Here is a 21,509-nt window from a genome sequence, read left to right as displayed (position 1 = left end):
CTAGTCACCTACACTTTGGCAAAAATGTTTCCTCCATCAAACTACCATTAAGACAGTGAACAAGCCACTCTTAAAATGTCAGTTTATTCCTACAGTTTTACAATGTACAATATAGATCACCATTTGCTGTATAATTGTTAATGTTCTTGAGTTTTCTTTATAAAAATGTAAAACGGCTACACTATACTGTGAACCGATTATTAAATTCATTCAGTTTGTGTCATCTCACTTAAATAACTAAGTAAGTAACGGAGCTCTGCTTTTTTCACTATCAGATCTTTGGCCTGTATTTTACTGGGCACCCCTCCTATGTAACACAGTGAAAATTACACTCAATCCAGAAACGATAAAGTTACTTATGTAGGCTGCCGAAAGTTGTTAAGTGTTGTTTTCAAAGCAGTATAAGATTTCAAAGTACATGTAGCCCAACTAGCAAAAACGCTATGTAAATGTAGCATACCATTGCCTTTGGCTGCCTCTGTCTTTCATGTACCTATCGCCACCTCGCAGTCCCTTGAGAGTCTCCTGGAACAGCTAACCTGGCTGTCTGCAGAGTTCAGTCTCCACCTACCATACTGCTTAAGCTCAAAACTAAACACATCATTGTGGGTTTAGAGCAAATGACCTAGTGTAACTATGACACCTTTTCCAGCCAGAACCTTTATCTGGAAATCTACTGCTCCTGGCTGTTGTTTGCCACATAGAACATGTAAATTCCCCTGAAATTAACTGTCATTTACGTTAATGTGTGTGTAAACACAAAAAAAAGTTGAGCTTTAAGGGCCCTTGTAAGGAGATTTTTACTCCAAGTATGGAGCTGCAGCTCCTTACTTGGAGTGGTTGTATCAATCTTCTCATTTCATTCTTGTAAAGACAGCGAATAGGCATACTTCCCAAAAAGTATTAATTTGAGGTCACCCCCTTACCTGAAATATATACTTTATACACAATCACAACATGATTGTATAAATGATAGTATTTTTTTCACTTGCAGAAGGAACATTGATTTCATGTTATACTGGGAAAAACAGACATACAGTACATTCACACACTCAAAGTTCCTTAGAAATGGTTATGCAAATGGTAGAAAAGCTTTGGCATATTTTGCCTACAAGTTGTGCCTGCACACTTGAAAAGAAGAGAAGAATGAAGCAGTATGAAGCTTCACACAGCTCTTCCTTTAGTTTATATTTTGAGTTCGCAGTCCCACATAAAACTGTGGTGAGTTTAAATACCTACACTGTATGCTATTTACATGGTTTTCATTTTACTAGGCCTTAGGGTTTTAAGGTGGACCTTTGCTACAGGTTCCCAGGTGTTCAGACTGAGATTGATGGTGCCACCTTAACCATACCACTATCACGATGACCTTAATAGACTAGTTCTTATCAACCGGGCACAGCTACACATTTAAGTACAGCTCAAAAACAACTCTACAGGGAGATGATCTTTATATTAACCAAGCTCTTAAAGAGATGATGATGTCTAGTGAAGCAAACAGAGCGTTCTAATAGATTATTAACGGATATGATTGTTGCTGATTGGTATTTATTCCCCAGAGCAGAGTTTCTAAATGCTCTTTGAATCAGAGCATGGCGTAGGGCTGAAATACTGCATCTTGGTAGCAATTACAGACAGTGAGAAGCAAAACCTTTCATTCGGATTGCTGCACTGATTTCTCATAAATTACAGTCCCTCATCATCCTAAAGAAGCTTGGAAAAAGAATAGTTGGCTAATGCTTAAAGAGGAAAATCAAACTAGCATTCTGACCTATAATGCATCCATGGCTACAATGTGATTAACAGATACTGATTATCATCAACAGGCACCAAATTAAACCAGCCAAACTGTCTTGGCCGGCTGAATACAGCCACGAACACTTACTGTAAAAGTGTCTCAGAAAGGTGTTGCAACAGGAGGAAGGCGCTCCAGGAGACGATGAAAAACTATTTTTCCGAATTAGGGCACGTGTTACATAAAAGAGGCTGAGGGGAAGAGTGAACCGAAGACACAGGCAAAAACATAAACTGAGTGCCTGCGTGTGCTGAATAATTCAGTCGTCCCCATCAGATTTTGAACAGGAAGGCTGAGAGGGGAGGCGTCTCCACCAAAACCACCGACTAAAAAAAAAAAACATGGACTGCTATTGCTCGGGATGTCATCATGCTCGTGGAGCCTTCTGCTCGTGAACAAGACCTCCTAGTAAGTGATACCTTATTGGTCATGCTATACTGTAACATTGCATAGAAGTTAGAGCTTACTCTAGGGGAGTCAGATACAGTAGGTGGGGAATCTCTGGAAATCTGCTTCATTCATGCCTTGCCGGAAGGATGCTACAGAAAGAAAAGAAAACATAAGGGAAATAGTGGGAGCCATTTTAGGTCCTGCTGTGCTTCAAGTTGTCCTGCTGTGCGTTTCTTCCACTCCTACCTACAATAGAGGAGAGAGGTGGGAACGTATCTATCTGGCATGGCAGAAACACTGCAGCAGCCACAGAGACCTGCCATCGTCACTGTGAGGCGACATGTTGCTAGCAGCTGCCGGGGGAGGAGCAGACCGAACCGCACATGCTCAGCTTGGCGGAGGACTCGGGCTCCGGCTCAGGACCAGATTCCGGTTCTGGCTGGGGTGCGTCATCATCGGTGGCCCCGGCTTCGGCCTCTCTGTCCCCATCTCCACTGGCACCGTCGCCCCCGGCCTCTGACTGACCCTCCTCCTGACGCTTTTTCAACCTGAGAAATGGAGAAACACATATAATCTTACAACATGTGAATGAATATGTATAAACATACACAAATAAACCTCTTTATCTAAATCGAATCTGAACCTTTAACCCCTTGTTGAAGAGAAGACAGCCAAAATATCCTCTTATTTTTGATGTTTTCCCTATTTTTCTATTCTTGTGAGGACATTTGGTCCTTAGAAATGTAGTAAAATCAAACATACACACACAGAAAGAAACAGCTAGTACTTCAATGTAGTGAGAGGTCTTGAGTTTATTATATAGAGCTGTTCTCTGGTCTTTATAAGTCTAGATATTATGGTCTCCATTATAAATAGAAGTAGACTGCCATTAATTAGAGCAATAGGATATAATAAGACATTTCCCACACAGAAGGATTTCAGTGACGTTGCAGTGGCAGGACATGGTCAATAATAAATGAGGCAATAATTTAGAGCAGTACTGAACCAATATTCCTCACTTTCCATTGCAGAGAGGACACATTCTATATAGGGTCCTAATACTCTTTATTTGTGATGTACTGTGCATATTTTACTGACACACACAAAAGATTAGATGCATCATATTTAGCCACAGCAGGGTGGGCTCTTCAAAGCCTTTTGTCGTCTGTGATTTACATATCCATGTAATTTCATCAAAAACTGCAGACACTGCATGCTCTATGGTTTTGGGTTATAGTGGACATAAATTAGTATTTGTTGTGCCTCTCTTCGCAAAGTTCTTAGCTTTCCTTATCTACTGATGGTGTTCCCTCAGCAATTTTACAAAGGGAATTATGCTTCGGTGTATGTTCAGTGTTAGCTCCACATCAATCCACGTTTTAGTCCCGGTCATGGTTTAAGTGCAGGCGACAGTGAGGGAAATGTTTTATTTCAACTCTTCATTAAAACAAAAATATTAATTCTGAACCTTTGGAATTTTGCAATTAATGGAAAGCTACAGTTTATTCAAAATTGGGTTTTATTTTCGTAGATGTGATCACCATTTCTAGCAGTTATGATTATATTGTACTAATAAATAATTGCCGAGATCTGGGCCACAGCAATGAGACCAGCAAATTCTGATGGGAAACATGATTGGTCAGACAATCGCACAGGTTGTAATCCAAACCTCGTGTCAGCCAGACTTATTTGGGAGAGAAAACAATGGCAAACGGTAATGTTATTACCCAAACTATCCCTAGTAAACATTCACTTCGGACTACAACTTCGACCTCCTCTACTAACCATAGTATTGTACTTAGTACTTACCATTGTTTGGTGCTGCATTTTATTTGTTTAAAGGGAAATGAAGTGTAATTCTTGTAATATTTTGCCCCTTTGCATTTGGTCTAAAAGGATGATAACTTTCTGGCTGTGTTAAATGACTTAACAGGAAGCTCTGCTTTTAGAACGCGTTATAGCTGGTCTGCTGCTCTTGTGTTCTCTTACCTCTCACGGTTGAAGATCATGAACTCTTGCTGCACCACTTCAAGGCACTCCTGTAGGTAGTCATTCTCCTGCAGGCAGTCAAAAGACCAAACGTCCCACTCATCAGCTACATCATCTTCATCCTCCAACATCAATATCAACCTCATTATCACCATCAAAAACTAGAGATGAAACTTGAATCAGTCAACTGCGTGACCTCTGAGGTGAAAATGTCTTTTTCCTCATTTCCTTTTTTTTCCCTTCGTTGCTCTTTTTAAATAAGTCATGAATTGTTTGTGAGCCCTCCTCAAATTGGATGTTTGGCCTGAGACAAAAATAGAAGCTCATATTTCCGAAAGCACTTGCGGCCATGACAACAGCGCTGAAGGCTTCATAATTTAATAATCTCAGTAATAACACAGAATGAATACACACAAGTAGGCACACACACACACACACACACACACACACACACACACACACACACACACACACACACATACAGACACCAGTCTCATAACCTTGCTGTTGTTACAGGTACACGCTCCTTGCACGTGCTGATCCACGCTGATAACACACACACACACACACACACACACACACACACACACACACACACACACACACACACACACACACACACACACACACACACAGGACTGATGTTAATAGCCCTGATGTCATGATGACTGTCTGATGGAAACAGGCTCTTTCTCATAAATACAGAGAAAAATAATGTCTCAATCAAACATAACCAAGCAGTAGAGACATAGAGGCTCCAGTTCTGTGTATGCGGAATAATCCTGGTTTCAGCACACACAGGGCACATCAGGACAGGTCCTGGCTTTATCATGCATGTGACAAAGCTTGTATTTTATTGCACAATTCATTTGTTTCAGGACTTTTCCCATAAATTAATCCTTTAGACTATACATTTTCAGAAAACTGTGCAAAATAGCCCATCACAATTTCCCAGAGCCCAGGGTGATGTCTTTCAATAGCATTTTCTGTCAGACGAACAGTCCAAGACACAGAGTTATAAAACTTGCATCAAACAGATGTCATTGTGAAGCTAAAACTACCGAATGTTTCACGCATGATAGGTAACTTAAAGGAATGGTTTGAAATTTTTGGTAATAGGTTCATTTGCTTTATAGCTGAGAGTTATATAACATTGATACCGCTCTCACATTTTTATAGTAAATATGAAGTTGGAGCCTGCGGGTTGTTAGCTTAGTTTAGCATAAGGGCTGTAAACAGGGGGAAACAGCTGTTTGGCTCTGTCCAAAAGAAAAAAAAACACCTACCAGCACATCATCCCAGCTGCTGGCTACATATTTACCATATAGACAAATGCAAACGGTATGAATCTTCTCATCTCACTCACAGCAAAAAAGCGAATTTTCCAAAATGTGGAACTATTCCTTTCATTCCAAAATCCCTTTGTTTTGGTAATATTATCATGCTGTAATAATCTTATTTCCCCCTAGTCAGGATGGAGTTTATTTTAAAGCTGGCCTAAAATATACAGTATGACAGTAAAAGAGAGATTATTGTGTTTTTAGGAATATGTATGATTTCAAAAAATCACAATATAACTAATCAGGTTACTTGCAAGTTGCCTGCAGCTCACATGCCTGTACAGTTAGTCTATCTTTATTCTCACCAGCAGAATGTTCTTCATTTTCTTCTGAAAATAGAGATAATACACTGTAGCTGAGAAAAAGAAGATGCTGAGATTTGGCTCAGCGCCAATCTAAAAATATGCAGTTTTGATGGGAACTGACAGATCCGGAGACTGAGGTAAACCTGATTTGCATTGTTATTCCAGACCGACCCTGCCTATTCATGTGTACGGTATCTATGAATAGTACTCCTGTGCAGCAGGTAATAATTTGCTCAGACACGTGTGTGTGCTGGTGTCCTCTTCATAATCTACCGACAGCACATACTGAAAATAACACTAATATGATCTGCACAAAGATGCAAAGATCAAATTAACAGCAAATAATAGCATGGTACAGTGGTAAATAAGCACTTTAGATGTGAGCAAAGCTAAAAATAGCCCTTTCTATCATTAAAGGAAATAAAGACCTTTTAACAGATGCAGCGACACTTTGAATTCCATGTTCATCCTCACAGCTCCTTAAACCTCCTCCTCAGCAGAACATGATGCTTTTAATGCTGAAGTTATGAAGCATCTCAGTATTTTATCTTTTTTATCCTAAAGCTAAAACACAAAAGACGTTGCAGATTAGTAGCTAATCTAATGAATGAGCCTATCAATAACTCTTAAAGAGAAACACATACATGTGTGTCTCTACAAAGTGCATTTACTTTGTATTGTTTGGGTTACAAGATGTGACCTTTTTTTGTATGTCTAGAATGCCTTCTACCTTGTTAGCTTCTTATTTTTTATTAATGGTCCCCTTTTAAAAACATTTCTTCTCTGTTCTTCTTCAACTAATCAATTAGTCAATTGTAAGAAGGTCAACTTGGAACTATTTCGATAGCTGATTAATCATTTAAGTCATTTTTTTAAGCAAAAATGTCAGGCATCCTGTAGTTCCAGCTTCCCAAAATGTGAGGATTTGCAGCTTTTATGTGATTGTAAAATAAGTATCTTTGAATTTTGGACAGTTGGTCAGACAAAACACAATTTGATGAACACCTTGGGCTTTGTGTTGACATTGTATAAATTGTGGTGGGCATTTCTCACTATTCTCTGACATTTATAGACCAAACAGTTAATTAAAAAACAAGAAAATCATCCGCATATCAATTGGTAAAGATAATAGTAATTAGTTTCAGCCACACTCATTTTTAGACTTTTCAGACTTGGAATGCCTCTCTCCATCTCAGTAAAGGTCAGTGGATTTATAATAATTAAATAGTTAATATAATAAAAATTAGTTCAAGACTTATAACTTACATACTTATATAACTATATTAAAATATTATCAATAAAGAAAAACCAAACCAAACCAAATAAAAGCATTGCACTATTGGTGGACACTGTTCTAATATCCAAAGTACTCATGTATGAGTTGAGAGGATGGACACTGCATCTCTCTGGGTGATTTATAGGACTGTGCAGAGGGCGATGTCACTCACAGACTGCGAATCCTTGCTGTTGTCTCGAGACCGGTTCTTGGCCAGCCTCTTTTTCTTCTTGTGAAGTGGACGCGACTCCAGTATCATCTCTTCAAGCTCAAAGGTGGGGTCGCAGTGGAGGCGACCTTTCTGTAGGAGGGAGATGCTCGAGATGATTAGAAACACAATCAGACACACGCATGATCATAAATCAGTTGCTGTATACACAGAGCCACAGCCACAGAATGCAGAAATGCAAGGTGCACACTGAACTCAGTGTACTGAATAACACACAAATGTGCAGTAACTGCATGTGCATGCACTTTAGTGAGACACCATTAAGAAGCCGCATTTCCTTTGCCTTATTTAGTTGCTACGCTTGCACATTATGATCAGCAAATATGAAGAGGTGCCTGTGTGTGCTATTAAGTGTTTTTGTAAGTGTATATATGTGTGTCTGTGTATGTGTGTGTGTGTTGATATCTGATCTCTTCACACTAACATTAGGAACAAATCCAGCCTCCATCTTCTTCTCATATACAGCGTCCCAGTTGACGTCAGCGAGGTAGGGAGATGTCTGCATGTCAGACACGCTGGAGAAACGATGCTCTGGGTTCACTGTCAGGAGCTAGAAAGAAGGAATACACACATACACACACATGCACACACACAAAGCAATGTCAGCTACATTATGTCACCTTCCCAGTAGCAATATCACCTTCACAACTTCTCTCCTCACTCACAGCTTCACTTTGGGATGTGAAAAAATCTCGTGAAATTGTGGGTGTAAAATAAACAGCAATTTGAAGGTTTCTTTCCCTTTTGATTTTGCAGTTTCAAATAGTGTGTGGCTGGACTGGTTGAAGTGAAAGTAAGAAGGAGCCAAAAACATTCTGTAAAATTTGTACTCCTTCCTGGCTTCCCTGAAACTATCTTGCAATAAAAATGTCAATGTTTTTCAGATATAAGTACTTTATGAATTCAGCCACGTGATAAAAAAATATTATCATATTGTTTTGTTTCATAGGGAATGGAGATATTGTAATAGACATTTTAAGTTTTTATTTTCCAAAATTAAATAAATAAATAAGACATGATGAAATAAACAAATAAATTGTGTGAAATACAAAAGTAAACCAATAAAATGTGAAATTATATATAACTCCAACCTCAATATTCTTAAATGGTATTTCATCATTGTTGTTACTGTCATAATAACGTGGGTTTTATTGGAGTTCTTATTTCATAATTTCTCTTTCAGGACAGTGGTGCCTCAGCTAAACTATCAACAACTGCTACCAAATTTAGCCAGTTAGCTCCTGTTAGCTAACAATGTCAAAGTAATTCTGACTCAGTCACCTTACAGCTACAGTTCAAAATAAACACAAAACATAACGTAACTTACTTCTCTTTTTTTTTTGGCTTAAAATTATGCAGACAGCTTGCCTAGCCAGCTAACTAGCTAGGCTAGATAAGTAGCCTAGCCGGTCAGGATTGTTAGTCAGCATCAAAGTGAAGAGACAGAAGTGTGAGCTGTGTTAGCTAGCTTCTGTTGCGTTGAGCAACCACTAGAAAGACTCTGTCTTTTTGCCCTTCACTAAGTTGTGTGTATTTCTCTGAGGAACATTAAGTAGCTAGCTTCTGCAGTCAACACTGTCTCTTCACTTTGACGCTGATTAACAATTCAAGCTCACAACTTTGCCATGCCAATTATCCTGTTAGGAAGGTAGCATTTGCAGCCATACTGTGTTTATGTACAGCAGCAGTCGGTCACTTTAGGAGAAACACAGGTGAAACAAATTTAGTTAATGATGGCTCAGGTGCATCAAGCGTCCCTGTAAGCCATGCCAGTGAGCCAGCATGCACATTACCAGGACCCTGGAACCAGCTCACCTAAATGGAATGTAGTCGTTTTTAACGTTACCAGTCCAACCTGTGCCTTTCCTGCTATGACAAGCCACGATGCCCGCAATGAAAAATGCCATTACTTTGACCTTGTTGCTGCTCTAGCTGACAGGAGATCACTCCGTAAATTTGGCAGCAGTTGTTGAGCATGCTTGCATGTGACTGGCCGACAGGTGACGAGGCAGTCACAACACTACTGTCACGGAAAGTGACATTATCAAATAAAAAGTGACATTATGAAATAAAATGTCACATTAATTAAAGCTGAGATAATTGTCATAATGAAATAAAAATAGATTTTTGTAAATGGTTATTTTGAAATAAAACTTTCTATAATTATAAATGAACTCATGAATTAAATTATTAGTTCAGCATTATACACAATTAATTATTGGTTATTTATTCATCAAATTGTTATTCACCTAACTTTGAAGACTTCAGAGCCTCATTTAAGAGAACTGTATAATTATGTTGCCACTAAACTTCAACAGGAGGAAAACTGGTTCATTCAAACCCTTACAGACATAATAACCAACAGGGGGCACTGTTAATCAAATCAGCCACTCCTCAGGTTTGAATCAAAATTGTTGCACTGATCAAGACAGATGAATGCCACACATGAGTGGAGTCACTTATTCCAGGGAGGAAATAAAAACTGATGCTGATACAGTTGTGTTTTTAATGGAATACCATCTGTTTCATTTTTTACCTCAAGGTAAACACTGGAAATGATAATGGGATGTGGCTTTTGTTGTCATGTTAACTCTCGTCCTGTGCTTTATTTCCATCCTTTGGTCACAGGCTGATTCAGTTTTCTCCTGCAGGGCTGGTTAGGTCTGTCTAGGTGGAGTCCAGACATGGTAATCGATCAGCGGCAAAGCGGAAGAGACACTCAGTCACTCAGACACAGAGCACATGCACGCACTCATGCTCACACAAACTTAAACTCTGCCAAAGAATATCCATTTTAACAAGCCTTGTGTTCTATTTCTCACTCCAAAATCGTGTCTTAAAACGACTAAAAAAATACTGCCACATGAGTAAGATGAAGTAGTTTGTTTCCACCACAGTTTCACCTCCTCAGATGACGACATGTTGACACAAAGTAGAATAACAGACTATTATCGCAGAGAAAATTTAATTCAAGAAAAGTGTTGAGTAGATTTATTTCCATTTGATGCAAAGGGAATTATCTCATCCAACTGGCAGATTACCACTTGTAAGAAAAAAACATTTTGAGCCTCAATATGGGTTAAATTGCTTGTTATGATGAATATTCTCAGCAGCATTATACTGACTGACACACACACAGACACACCCACTGTCTCTTCTATCACCCACTTGCTCTGTTTCTGTGCTTCCATCCCTTAGATTCCCATCTGTCATTTTTCTTCTCTGCCCTGAGGGTCTCAGGTCATCCTTCCTCCCTCCAGCTCCAGTCCCCCTACGGTACATGAATCCTTTGTTCCCGTGACTTCAGTGTCTTTTTACCTCAATATGTACCCAGATATCACCTCTAAATCCCTGCCCTCCTTCCCTCCTGCTCCTCTTTCTATGAAAAACCACCTGTGTCCAAGCAGTGGGGTCAGGTTCAATTTACTTTGATTTCACTTTATCAAAAATGTAACTGGAAAATCATTAAATAGGAATATACTGTACTTTGCATCTCCATAGCTTCATTCATTTATTTATGTTCAGGGTTAACTAAGCCTCCTTGATGACTTTGTAAAAGATTAGGGTTATAACTAACGATTATATTCATTAGCGCTTAATCTGCAATTATTTTCTTGATTAATTAATCAACCAATTGGTCTGTAAATTGTCAGAAAATAGTGAAAACCCAAAATCATCACAAGTCCGAGGTGACATCTTCAAATTGATTGTTTTGTCCTATCAACAAAATCCGAAACTATACAATTTACTATCACATAAGACTTAGAAATCATGCAAATGAAAATCATAGCCTTAAATAATAGTCATTTTTTTCTTAAAAATTACTTCAGTGATTAAATAATTATCAAAATAGTCGAGTAAGCAATTAATCAACAATTCATGTCAGTTCTACAATTTTTTCTTTTTTATTTAGATAAGATAAGTCTAGTTTAGCAACCTAACGAACAACTTATAAATAATGAATGTAAATCATAAAATTTTGAGAACTGCTGCACACTGCCACAAATCAAGCAGGTGCTGGACGCAAAAACTATAATCAATTAAAAGATTCTGCAGCATCAAAAAAAAAAAAGAATAAATTAAAAAAAAAAAAATCTAAAAACAGATTATCATGAGTAAGAGAAAAAAGAGAATGGCATATTAAAGGTTCACGGACATCTCGAAATTATTTTCATTAAATCTAAGCAGTTCTCCTTAATCTATGCAACAACGTATACAACATCAAAACCTCTACCACTGCCCCAATTTCATGATAGTTTTAATCCCTGGACAGGAAAAGATTTCAAGGTTTTGAATTCTGAAGTAAATCCATCTATTTAATTGAGACAGCTGAAAGTAAATGATGCCGCACTGTCTCAGGCTCACCTTCCTCAAGAGGGAAACCAGGTCCTTAGGCCAGGCTGGGCTGTACTGCACACTGACTGTGCTGAAGAGCTGAATCAGGGACTCAACTGAGTTACTGGCATGGATATCATAGGGCCTCTGGAATGGAAACAGGTTGACAAAAAGAGGAAAAAATAGAAAGATGAAGAGAAAGAGGGCTGGATGAATGGACGCAAGTTCGGTTTTTGCAACCTTCTTACATAAAAAACTCAAATTGCCATCACGCCTTACCCATCCACGCAGCACTTCGAAGATTGTCACCCCTAGTGACCACCAGTCTACTTCAAAGGCGTAGCCCGTTCCTCCACTTACAAAGGACTGGAAGATCTCCGGGGCTGAAAGCACAGGCAGAGAATCACTTCTGAAGCAGAAAAAGCTTTTTAAACCACTGCCTGTACAAAAAAAGGTATATTTCTATTTACGAAATGTCACCAAGAACTGTTCATTTTCTCCTCAGTAATCACTAGACAAGACTGAAATTTTTGCATATTTGCCTCCGCTTCTCGGAAATAAACATGAGACCTCTAATTTCTATCATTTGATTCAAACAAGTGACTCTTACTTTATGAGTGTGTAAAAATGTGTTCAGAGATCAGCAGAAAAATAGTCTAACAACTTGTAGCAGCAGTAACTAATTTGAACACAGTGTATCGTTTGTCACATGTCTGCTATTAATTTTGGGTGCTTTGACACATACTTAGGTTTTTATTTACATAACAAATATCAGATACATTTTTTTCAAATAAACTTAACTGTAACCCAATTTAGAGCCCACTCTTTCTCATCTGTCTATTCGTTTTAAATCTAACGCAACACAATTCTCCTATGCCCAGAATACAACAACTTTTTACTTGTAACCCTCTTCATCTTTCCAGTAAGGATATTTATTTGTAAGCATTTGATAAGACGTTTGCAATTGCAAATCAGAGTTACCCATGTAGGGCTTGGTTCCAGCTAAGGCTGTGGCTCTCTCTCCATCCTTTATTATTGTTGCAATATTGAAATCCGTCAAGTGAGCATGACCTAAGAAGATGCAAACAAAAAATCCATCAAAAACAAAATCCATCGAAACTGTGGTATTTTAAAATAAATGTCTCTAATCACATAAAGAGAAAACATTTCAATATTTGATAAAAGGACATCATAAACCTGACATATCAGTAAATCACTGTGTCTTCATTGTTCTGTGTATCAGATACACATCCCTGTCTCCTCTGACCTTGTTACTTTTGTGACTCATTCCTAGTCTACAGGGTCATTTTTTGTATCCTGTCAGGATGGACTGAGAATCTCACTGCTGTCTGTATACAGTGTATATGTATACTGTGCATTAAAACGTTTTGGCTATTACATAAGTCACACATTTCCCTGACTACATATAGACTTACAGACATGACTGTACACTAAAAAGTAGATATACAGTAAGAACTTACACTGAAAAGATGTTTTAGACACGCAAATGCATTATGGACATGTTACTATATAACCTTTTTTTAATCTCGTGATCTCACTGAGATCAAGATGGGTTTTGCACAAAAACCTGATTTCAGCAGGAGAAATAAGAAAAGAGAGAAGACACACAGCAAGTCAGCAAGAATAAGAACATACAAACAGCATCAGAAAAAAAATTCAGTTTGAATTCATCCAGTTGGATGAGATGTTCAAGTTTTAAAGTCCTTTGTAATTCCATTTATATGGTAAAATATACTAGAAGGCAGTCTTCCCATGTTCAGCATTTACTGGAGGGGAATCAATAGTTAAGCAGTCCTCAGATCTGCTGTGATGGACAGTGGTTTGAAATTTGAGAGAAAATGTGATATACTGCGGCAGCTTTAGTAGGAGACATTTATACACAAAAATAACACAGCAAAGGTGAATGGTGATTCAGGAAAAGACACAGTGGTAAACTGCATAAAGTTGTTTTAAGGTGGAATGTGTATGAATTAGAGAAAGACATAATAGAGAACCATGGGCTCTTGAGAATAAAATGCATTTTGTTTTATCAACATTTAGTACAAGCTTGAGGTTATCCAGAGATGTGTGAAGAGCGTTAAAAGGAGACTGTAAACTACACATGGCTTGAGCTGGAGAAAACCCTGTGTATACAAAATAGTATCATCTACATATAATTGTAATACTAATATTGTAATTATATGTAAATTGTAAATAATAATGGACCTAGCACAGAACCCTGTGGTACCCCCTTGGTTATGAAACAGGAGGTTGATGTGAGACCATCAGTGCAGATCACCAGGGTTCAATCAGGCAAATATACATGAAACCAGTTCTAAGAGAGAGACAGATAAGTCTGTCTTCCCTTCCCCTAAACAGGCTAAAATTAATGCTGAGAGTTATTTGCATATCTTACGTAAACCATCTACTACACACACACACACACACACGCACACACGCGCGCAAACACACGCACACACACGCACACACACCCACACAAACACACACAAAGCTAACGGTTCACATGCTTACCTTGCTCATCCAACAGGATATTGTCTGGCTTGACATCTCTGAAAAAGAAAAACATAGACATGCACAAATCATCACATAAATTACCTTAAAACTTTGTTTCAAATCTTGAGTATTTCTGTATAACATTAAATATACATGGCTAAATAACCAACATTCAAAGTTTAAAAATACATGTTTTATTAATTAAGAGTTTAAAACTTAAAAAACAAAAATTTAATCTGCTACCTCAAGACTGAGCAACTATTGTTTGAGCAGATCTGATCAGAACAACCCCGCAACCATCATCATATTTGATTAAAATTTATCATGTCTTGGTGTCTAGAGATACGTGACATGATGTTTTATTTAACAGAGCCCAGCTCACTTCAAACCAGTGAGAAGAGCCCAAACAAAACAGCTCAGACAGAAATCTCTCACCAAACCAAAAATGTTGTAACTCTGGCAGAAAATGTTGTGTTCAAGTAGGACCCCATGGCTCATAGTAAGATGCTGATTGAGAAAATTAGTATTCAGGGCCCTTAATGCATGAACACAATATAATTTTATATGTTTGCATTGTCATAATAACTTGTTTACATGCAGTACTATGGAGCTATTGCTGTTATTATTGAAGGTATGTAAGTACCTAAATTACAGTATTTCTGTATTGTGGTCAGATGGGAAAGACTGGGATAAGATATGTACAGTAAGTGTGGATGTGAAAGTCTGTAGGAGGTGTTTGTAGGTTGATGCATGTGTGAATTACACATTGGTGCGACACGTTAACTGTGTGTGTGTGTGTGTGTGTGTGTGTGTGTGTGTGTGTGTGTGTGTGTGTGTGTGTGTGTGTCAATGAGAGATCGAGAGGGAGAAAATTCTCATTCCCTGCATTTCAAAAAAATGAGAACACAACCATCACCAATCCCCCTGGAGGCTCTTGAAGGTTTGTCTGCACATGCTTTTTACACTGGGCAGCCATGCAACAGACACATTCAGGCACACATTCACACCTGCGCACATACATCTCAAGATTTCCCAGCCCCTCCAAGCTCTCCACAGGCAATTAACGGAGCACACACAGCTTATTTAATTATACTGCACGTCACGCTGGTGTGGAGAATACACGCCGTCTGCATAGAGCATCAATGCACCCCATAGTACACATGTTCACTGTGGCTCTGCAACGCCAAGCTTATGCTAATATCATCTGCCAAAACTCTTGGAGGGGAGTGGTGGAGGTGGTGGTGGCGAGGAGGGGGGGCAGACTGATCCAGCAGCACAAGGCTTGAGGGAAATACATAGATGTTCACAGGGGGAATCCTAATACAACTGCCAGCTACGGCACCGTGCCATTTTGTTTGAAGTACAAAATTCGCTTAGCGTTTAATTCATTTTGCAGAAAGCACAAAAAACATAAATCCAACATGAAACAGCATGTAAAGTGAATTCTTATTTCGTACAGGAACAAACTTCCTTTGTGAGGTGATCTAAAAAGTAGAGATTTAACGTGCTAAGTGTATGATGAAGACAAATGAAGCAACCTGGCTGTCTTTGCAGAGAGAGAAGAGAAGAGAAACGAAGACAAGACAAGAGAGACTTACTTCCCCTTCTCTCATAGGACTAATTTTACCTCCTTGGGCATGATGGCAGCAGACTGTTGCTAGGAGACCAGAGACCCTTCTTCCTTCAGTTGGTGCAACAAATAATAGTATAGTATTTTCCTGCCAAAAACTTACAGGGTGGAACAAAACTGTGGAGCTGGGGATGGCCATGGATAGAGTAAGCATTGCTACAGTAAGCAGCATCTGTCACCTATGTCTAAAGACAGTTTTGAAAAGTAAATCATGGACATCTTAGCCAACTGGACAAGGAAAAAAGAGACAATAGCTATCTTTTGTGTAGTAAAACGAGGGAGAGTAACTGACTCGCTGAACGTAGCATTATACACACCAGTAATGTTATATAATATAATATATTAAAGACATGAGAACTATTATATGATACGTGAATCTGTATGGTAACACATGCTGGTGCACATCAGCTTACTGTAAGTATGCCTATGTGGGTATACATTTGTTAAGCACTAATGCTTGAATCTTGCTTTTAATTAAGGGAATAGCTTAAAATTGATACCACTAATTACGAATGAGTCTTTATGGAGTCTTACCATCACTGTGAGGCAACCAGGTGAGGCTCCAAGAAGTCACAACTCCCAGGCAACAAATAGTCCAGCACATAACCCCCTGCAAAAAATGTAACTTGCCGTTTTTACACTCCGCCGTCGCCGCACATTTTTATATGGATTGAACAAAGAGGCTATGATGTGTTAATTAGAGAAATTTTAGAGCTGCTAGAAGGTGGATTTTTTTTTAGATTTGGAAAGAGCCAGGCTAGCTGTTTCCCCCTGTTTTCAGTCTTTTTGCTAAGCTAAGGTAACCATCCCCTGGGCCCAGCTTTATAATGAACACACAAACATGAGGGTGATCAATCTTCTCCTTTAAAACTCGGCAAAAAATAAAATATGTTTATTTCCAAAAATGTCAAACTGTTCCTTTAACACTTTTGCTAGACTTCTTTCTGTATTGTTCATTTTTTTTATTTTACTGTTTATATTCTGTAAATCACTAAGATATCTTTTTTTTTATAATTTTTCTACATCTGTAGGTAAATCAGAAAACACAGGTTTGCTTCACTGTGTACAGACATGCAAGACTGCTCAACTAGAAAGATACACACAAAGACATGTGTTCGTACTATACTGAAGGAGGAAATGATGCCCGAATTGGGTTTTGAGCGAGGTTCAAAGAAGTTCAAACAGCTTTTCAGCCATCTAAATCTGCAGTCTACAGGGATACATTTGTTTCACTTACTGGACTGCACAGACACTTACTGCTGTGCTCAGCATTTTTGGACAAAAAGCTGCGGCTGGCAAGTCCACCCTTGTTGAAGATGACGGATGGTAACAATTACAGGAACACATATGAGGGCTATCTTTAGAAATGTAGAATAATGTAAATAAAAACAGGAAAGTCCAAATCCTAGAGGACGTAATAATTTAAGTAACTGAATTTATGAAAAAAGACATTCTGCTTGCTGTTTTATTTATTTTTTGATCTAATAAATTTCGGTTTTATCATGTTAAATCTTAATTGCTCTAGGGACAGATTTATTAAAGTTATAAGTGGAAATGAGTTTTTGGATACAGCAGTAAGTCATTCCTAGTGCAAAATAGAGAACGTAGAGGGTACACTTTGCAGTCCAAATAAATACATGACTAACCCTTTCTATCAGCCTTTCTAGGGAGCTGTAGGGCACAATGCATTCCTCTGGTAGAATAATGTAGTGTCAGCTGACAGGTAGTGGTGGTAAACGGTAGGGTAAGATCAGTCAAGAGGACTTGATGGAGGTGGGTGTAAAAAATAAATTAATAAAGACGAATCATGTTTACAGCCTAAAGAACTCCATACAAAGCTAATCAGAAAGGCATTGGGACTTTGTGGTTCTGATAAACTAAGTGTGCTTACACAAAGAAAAAAGAGGATTGCAGTATTCTCTCTGGAAAAGAGAGGAGATAATGCACTTACACAAGTTTGTGTAAAGAAAAGATTTTTGACTTTATTTAAATTCATTTTGGTGTTTGAGTTCTAGCCTGAAGAGTTAATCATTACATTTATACAGTAAATTGGCAATAATATTGCTGCAGGCTGCAGAAGCAGAACACAATGAAAAAAACCTCTTAAATGCTAAAAGTTATAGACACAACACTGAGCTGATCTTCACAGTTCTTTCAATGCAAGAGAAATACAATGGTTTGAACCGAAACTGAGGCTTAGTAGTAAAGTAAATATTGTACATAAAATGCTTTAACTGATGTATTTGGAAGTTTAATGTGTCTGTCTCTCTCTGATTTGCTATTTTGAAGATCGAATCAAAACCCAGAAATTAAGATGTCTGGTTTAATATTGGGTTAAAGTTATTCTATTCAGTGTGTAAAGTAGAACAGCAAAGACCTAAAAGAAATCATGTTAGCGTCAACAATTTCAAGGTAACAGTTAGAATTGTTGGCATTTATGGCAAATTCTGTATTTTTTTTATGTTAATGATTGATCAAATTACTACATGTAATGTGAAAGTTACTTGTAGTAAAACAACCCACAAATTAACACCTGACTCAGTCTTGCTCAGGTTTAGGTAGCATTTTAGCCTCTTTCAGCTCATTGTTTTGGTTTTATGACCAACAACTTTACTGTTTTGGCTCAGTCTTACAGATCTCAACAACACTTTTTTTGGTGAAAAAGCTGTGAGAAACCCACTGTATGCGATCTGCACAGCAACAAACAGCAGACGGACAATGTTAGCGACCAACTGATGTAGCTGTGTAGGAGGTGGTGGATACCAAAAAAAGCAAAAGGATAGTGAATATAAGGCTATACTTTCATCAGGTGAACAAAAACATGACTCCAAATGAAAGCTGATATGCATTCCTCATGCATTTGTGCTAACACATTTGGAATATCAACTTTATATGGTGATAATATGATAATGTTCGGGTTAGCTTGTTCTGTTGCCCCCAGTTGGCCAAAAAAAAAAAAAAAAAATTTAATCAGTGCTGCTTTAATTTTTCTTGCACTCTTTACATGCTTCAAGTAAAACACTTTAAAAAATATTTTTGTTATTTCTCCCCAGGCTGTTGACAGTGAAGACAGGAAGGACTAGGGAGATATGTGTTTCTTTACAAATATTCACAATAGGCTTGGAAGTGTTGGAAGCTTTGTATTAAAATAAAACGAAGAAAAAGATGAATTTGTACCTATGGATGATGTGCTGGCTCTGCAGGTAGTCCAGTGCCAGTGTCATCTCACAGAGGTAGAGTTTGACAGCGTCCTCGCTGAACTGGACGCTCTGCTGCAGGTGATAGCGAAGGTCTCCTCCCAGCAGGAGGTCTACCACCATGAACATGTCCTCCTCATCCTGAAACGAGTACCTGGGACCAGTACCCGGAGGACACAGTGCTCAGTCACTGTCCAGTGTGGAAAGGAAACACATGCTATACAAACAAAGGCAAAGACTGAGCATACAAACAACACTTACATGTAGTATAGGGGCTTGTATGCTATTGCATGCTGTACAAACAATACATCACAAGTGCAAAGCTTACACGGTAAACAGCTGCACAGGCCTGCATGTTTATAGAAACCCACACAAGGACAAATATGAGGGCCATATCTGTGTAGGACCACATGAAAACATGCCCGAGTCATGGACCATTCTCTGCCTTGTACCTATACAAATAACTTTAAATTGGTAACCTTTATGCATAATGCATTTATATGTATGTCATATGTATGCTTGAGTTGGTTTCTGTAAGAATGTATACATCCTGCAGGCAGGCTCTGAACATGCACATTGTAAGAGTAATAGTAACAGCCATCGTTATCCTAATAACATGCCACTTATTTAGAAGAGATGAAGAGAGGAAGTGATTGTCAAATTAAAGCTTGAAAACAGCCCATCTTTGCTCAATGTGACTTGACTGAAGGTTGTGCATGGTCCATTAAATATTTTTGTCAATCAGGCTTACAAATCATGCACATCAAATTAAAACACAGCCTCTCAGTGATCTGTGTGGGGATTTGTACCACTCCACTCCACAATTTCTGCCCCAGACACTGAACAAAACATTAAGCCACACGGGTGAACAAACCATTTTTGTACATCAGAATCTAATTTTTCATCCAAAAAACATAAAGGCAGAATAATATCTTAATAGGCCCCCCATGTCAATTTGCAGCGGAGGACGGAAAACAACCTGAGCCTTTGGTGATTTCGTCTATCAAACACAGTTTAATGTGGTTGCTACTGAGCCAATTCTTTACTTTCCCATTAAAGCTCTGATACTGTGGTGGTATTACTTCTTTTTATTGCTATAGGTTCCCCCTGTATCTTCAGGCTTGGCCCTGAAAACTCAAGGGGACATTCTGATTGGTCCTATTCCGGTGCCATTTCCTGCCTCTCTATATGTGAGAAATGGGACCTGTGTTTGCTGCAGAGCAACAATCATTCCACCTCATCCACAGATTGGTGGGTCTGCCACAGAGAAAAAATCCATTTACAGTACTGTTGCAGTCTTTCTCTTCTCCTAAAACACTGCGTAGATTAATTGATGAAACCGCCTTGACTTTCATGTGATAGAATAGATATCAGGCAGAAAACACACTCCTGACCCAGTGAACACAAAAACAACGCATGTAGCATTTTCCCTGATGCATTAGATTATGAGCCTTACCACTTAAGTGCAAGAAAAACAACTTTAAATACCACAATATTAACACAAATGTTCATTTCCCCCCCCACATTTCCCTGCCACCACTGCAAAAAGACAGTCCTGTAGAATGCACTCAATAGGAAATGACAGTAGAGCCACCTACACCAGACACAGTAAACCAACCTGCCCTGACCCTTCAAAGATCAGCTACACTATTAAAACACACAGCGGACTCAGCAGATGGCCGGCCCCAGGATGTTGTCTGCCGTTGGCAGGGATTTCTCACTGTCTCCTTTTTATCACCTCATTGTCACAGTCTGATTCCTGTTATCCAGTTGACAGATGAGCTTCCTCTGAGGCAGCACTCGCTATCTCAGTGTTCCACAAAATGGTCTTCCCAATCCACTGCCAAAATATCTGGGCTCCTAAGAGAGAGACTGCAGCAGCACCGTCTGGTTGTCACTTCCTTCCCTGCTTTCAATGAGGTGACAAGGAGATGTCAGATAAGGGCCGACAACTGGAGCATATGAAAGCTCCAGCACTGACAAGCCTTGTCACCCTTAAGACTCTTGCCAAGGATGGGACAGAGAAGAAAAACAAACACCATTTCACCATTTTTGGGGAACACTTCGCTCCAAATAAAGTCCATAAATTTGACAGTCCTAAAAAAATCAAATAGTCTTCTGCTGTCTGGGAGTGGGGAAGGAATGCTGATCAAACAAAAGAGGAAATGAAAGTGACAAATATCTGTTATCTTGAGAGATTATTTGAAGACATCCAACCCTCCCTCGATGCATTTTCTGGCACTTGGTCAGGTCTAGGTCACAGCGGTAGCAGGTTAAAAGGGAAGGTAGGCTTCAGTCAATGTGCTTCACGGATCATCATCCGACAATCTTTGTGACTTTCTGACAGTGAAAATCAGACATGCGCGCCCACTTCACGTAGCAATAACCCAGATGTGCGGAAGTGAGAAAGCAGGCAGGGTTTGAACATCTCATCTCAAGCTCCTTTTTTTCCTTCTTCACACCACTACTTCCGTCACTTTTAATGTGTTCAATCAAGTGCAACATTATG

General features: G+C 38.8%; 1 protein-coding gene across 1 annotated transcript in view; it reads right to left on the bottom strand.

Annotated features, from left to right (window-relative positions):
* Positions 1 to 30: 30 nt before the first annotated feature.
* Positions 31 to 21,509, bottom strand: part of LOC120796484 (serine/threonine-protein kinase 32C-like) — a 77,177-nt gene continuing 55,698 nt past the window's right edge. The window contains exons 4-12 of the mRNA XM_040139384.1: positions 18,981 to 19,154; positions 14,192 to 14,229; positions 12,641 to 12,730; positions 11,939 to 12,042; positions 11,690 to 11,806; positions 7,749 to 7,874; positions 7,268 to 7,396; positions 4,175 to 4,242; positions 31 to 2,733 (exon numbers count right to left, since the gene is read on the bottom strand). Of these exons, the coding sequence (XP_039995318.1) occupies positions 2,532 to 2,733; positions 4,175 to 4,242; positions 7,268 to 7,396; positions 7,749 to 7,874; positions 11,690 to 11,806; positions 11,939 to 12,042; positions 12,641 to 12,730; positions 14,192 to 14,229; positions 18,981 to 19,154 (1,048 nt within the window). The 3' untranslated portion in view covers positions 31 to 2,531. The remainder of the gene's footprint in view (positions 2,734 to 4,174; positions 4,243 to 7,267; positions 7,397 to 7,748; positions 7,875 to 11,689; positions 11,807 to 11,938; positions 12,043 to 12,640; positions 12,731 to 14,191; positions 14,230 to 18,980; positions 19,155 to 21,509) is intronic.

The sequence above is a fragment of the Xiphias gladius genome, chromosome 11, assembly GCF_016859285.1.
Source record: "Xiphias gladius isolate SHS-SW01 ecotype Sanya breed wild chromosome 11, ASM1685928v1, whole genome shotgun sequence".
Classification (NCBI taxonomy): Eukaryota; Metazoa; Chordata; class Actinopteri; order Istiophoriformes; family Xiphiidae; genus Xiphias; species Xiphias gladius.
Note: the sequence above shows the minus strand (reverse complement) of the source record. Positions and strands in the feature narration are given on the sequence as shown.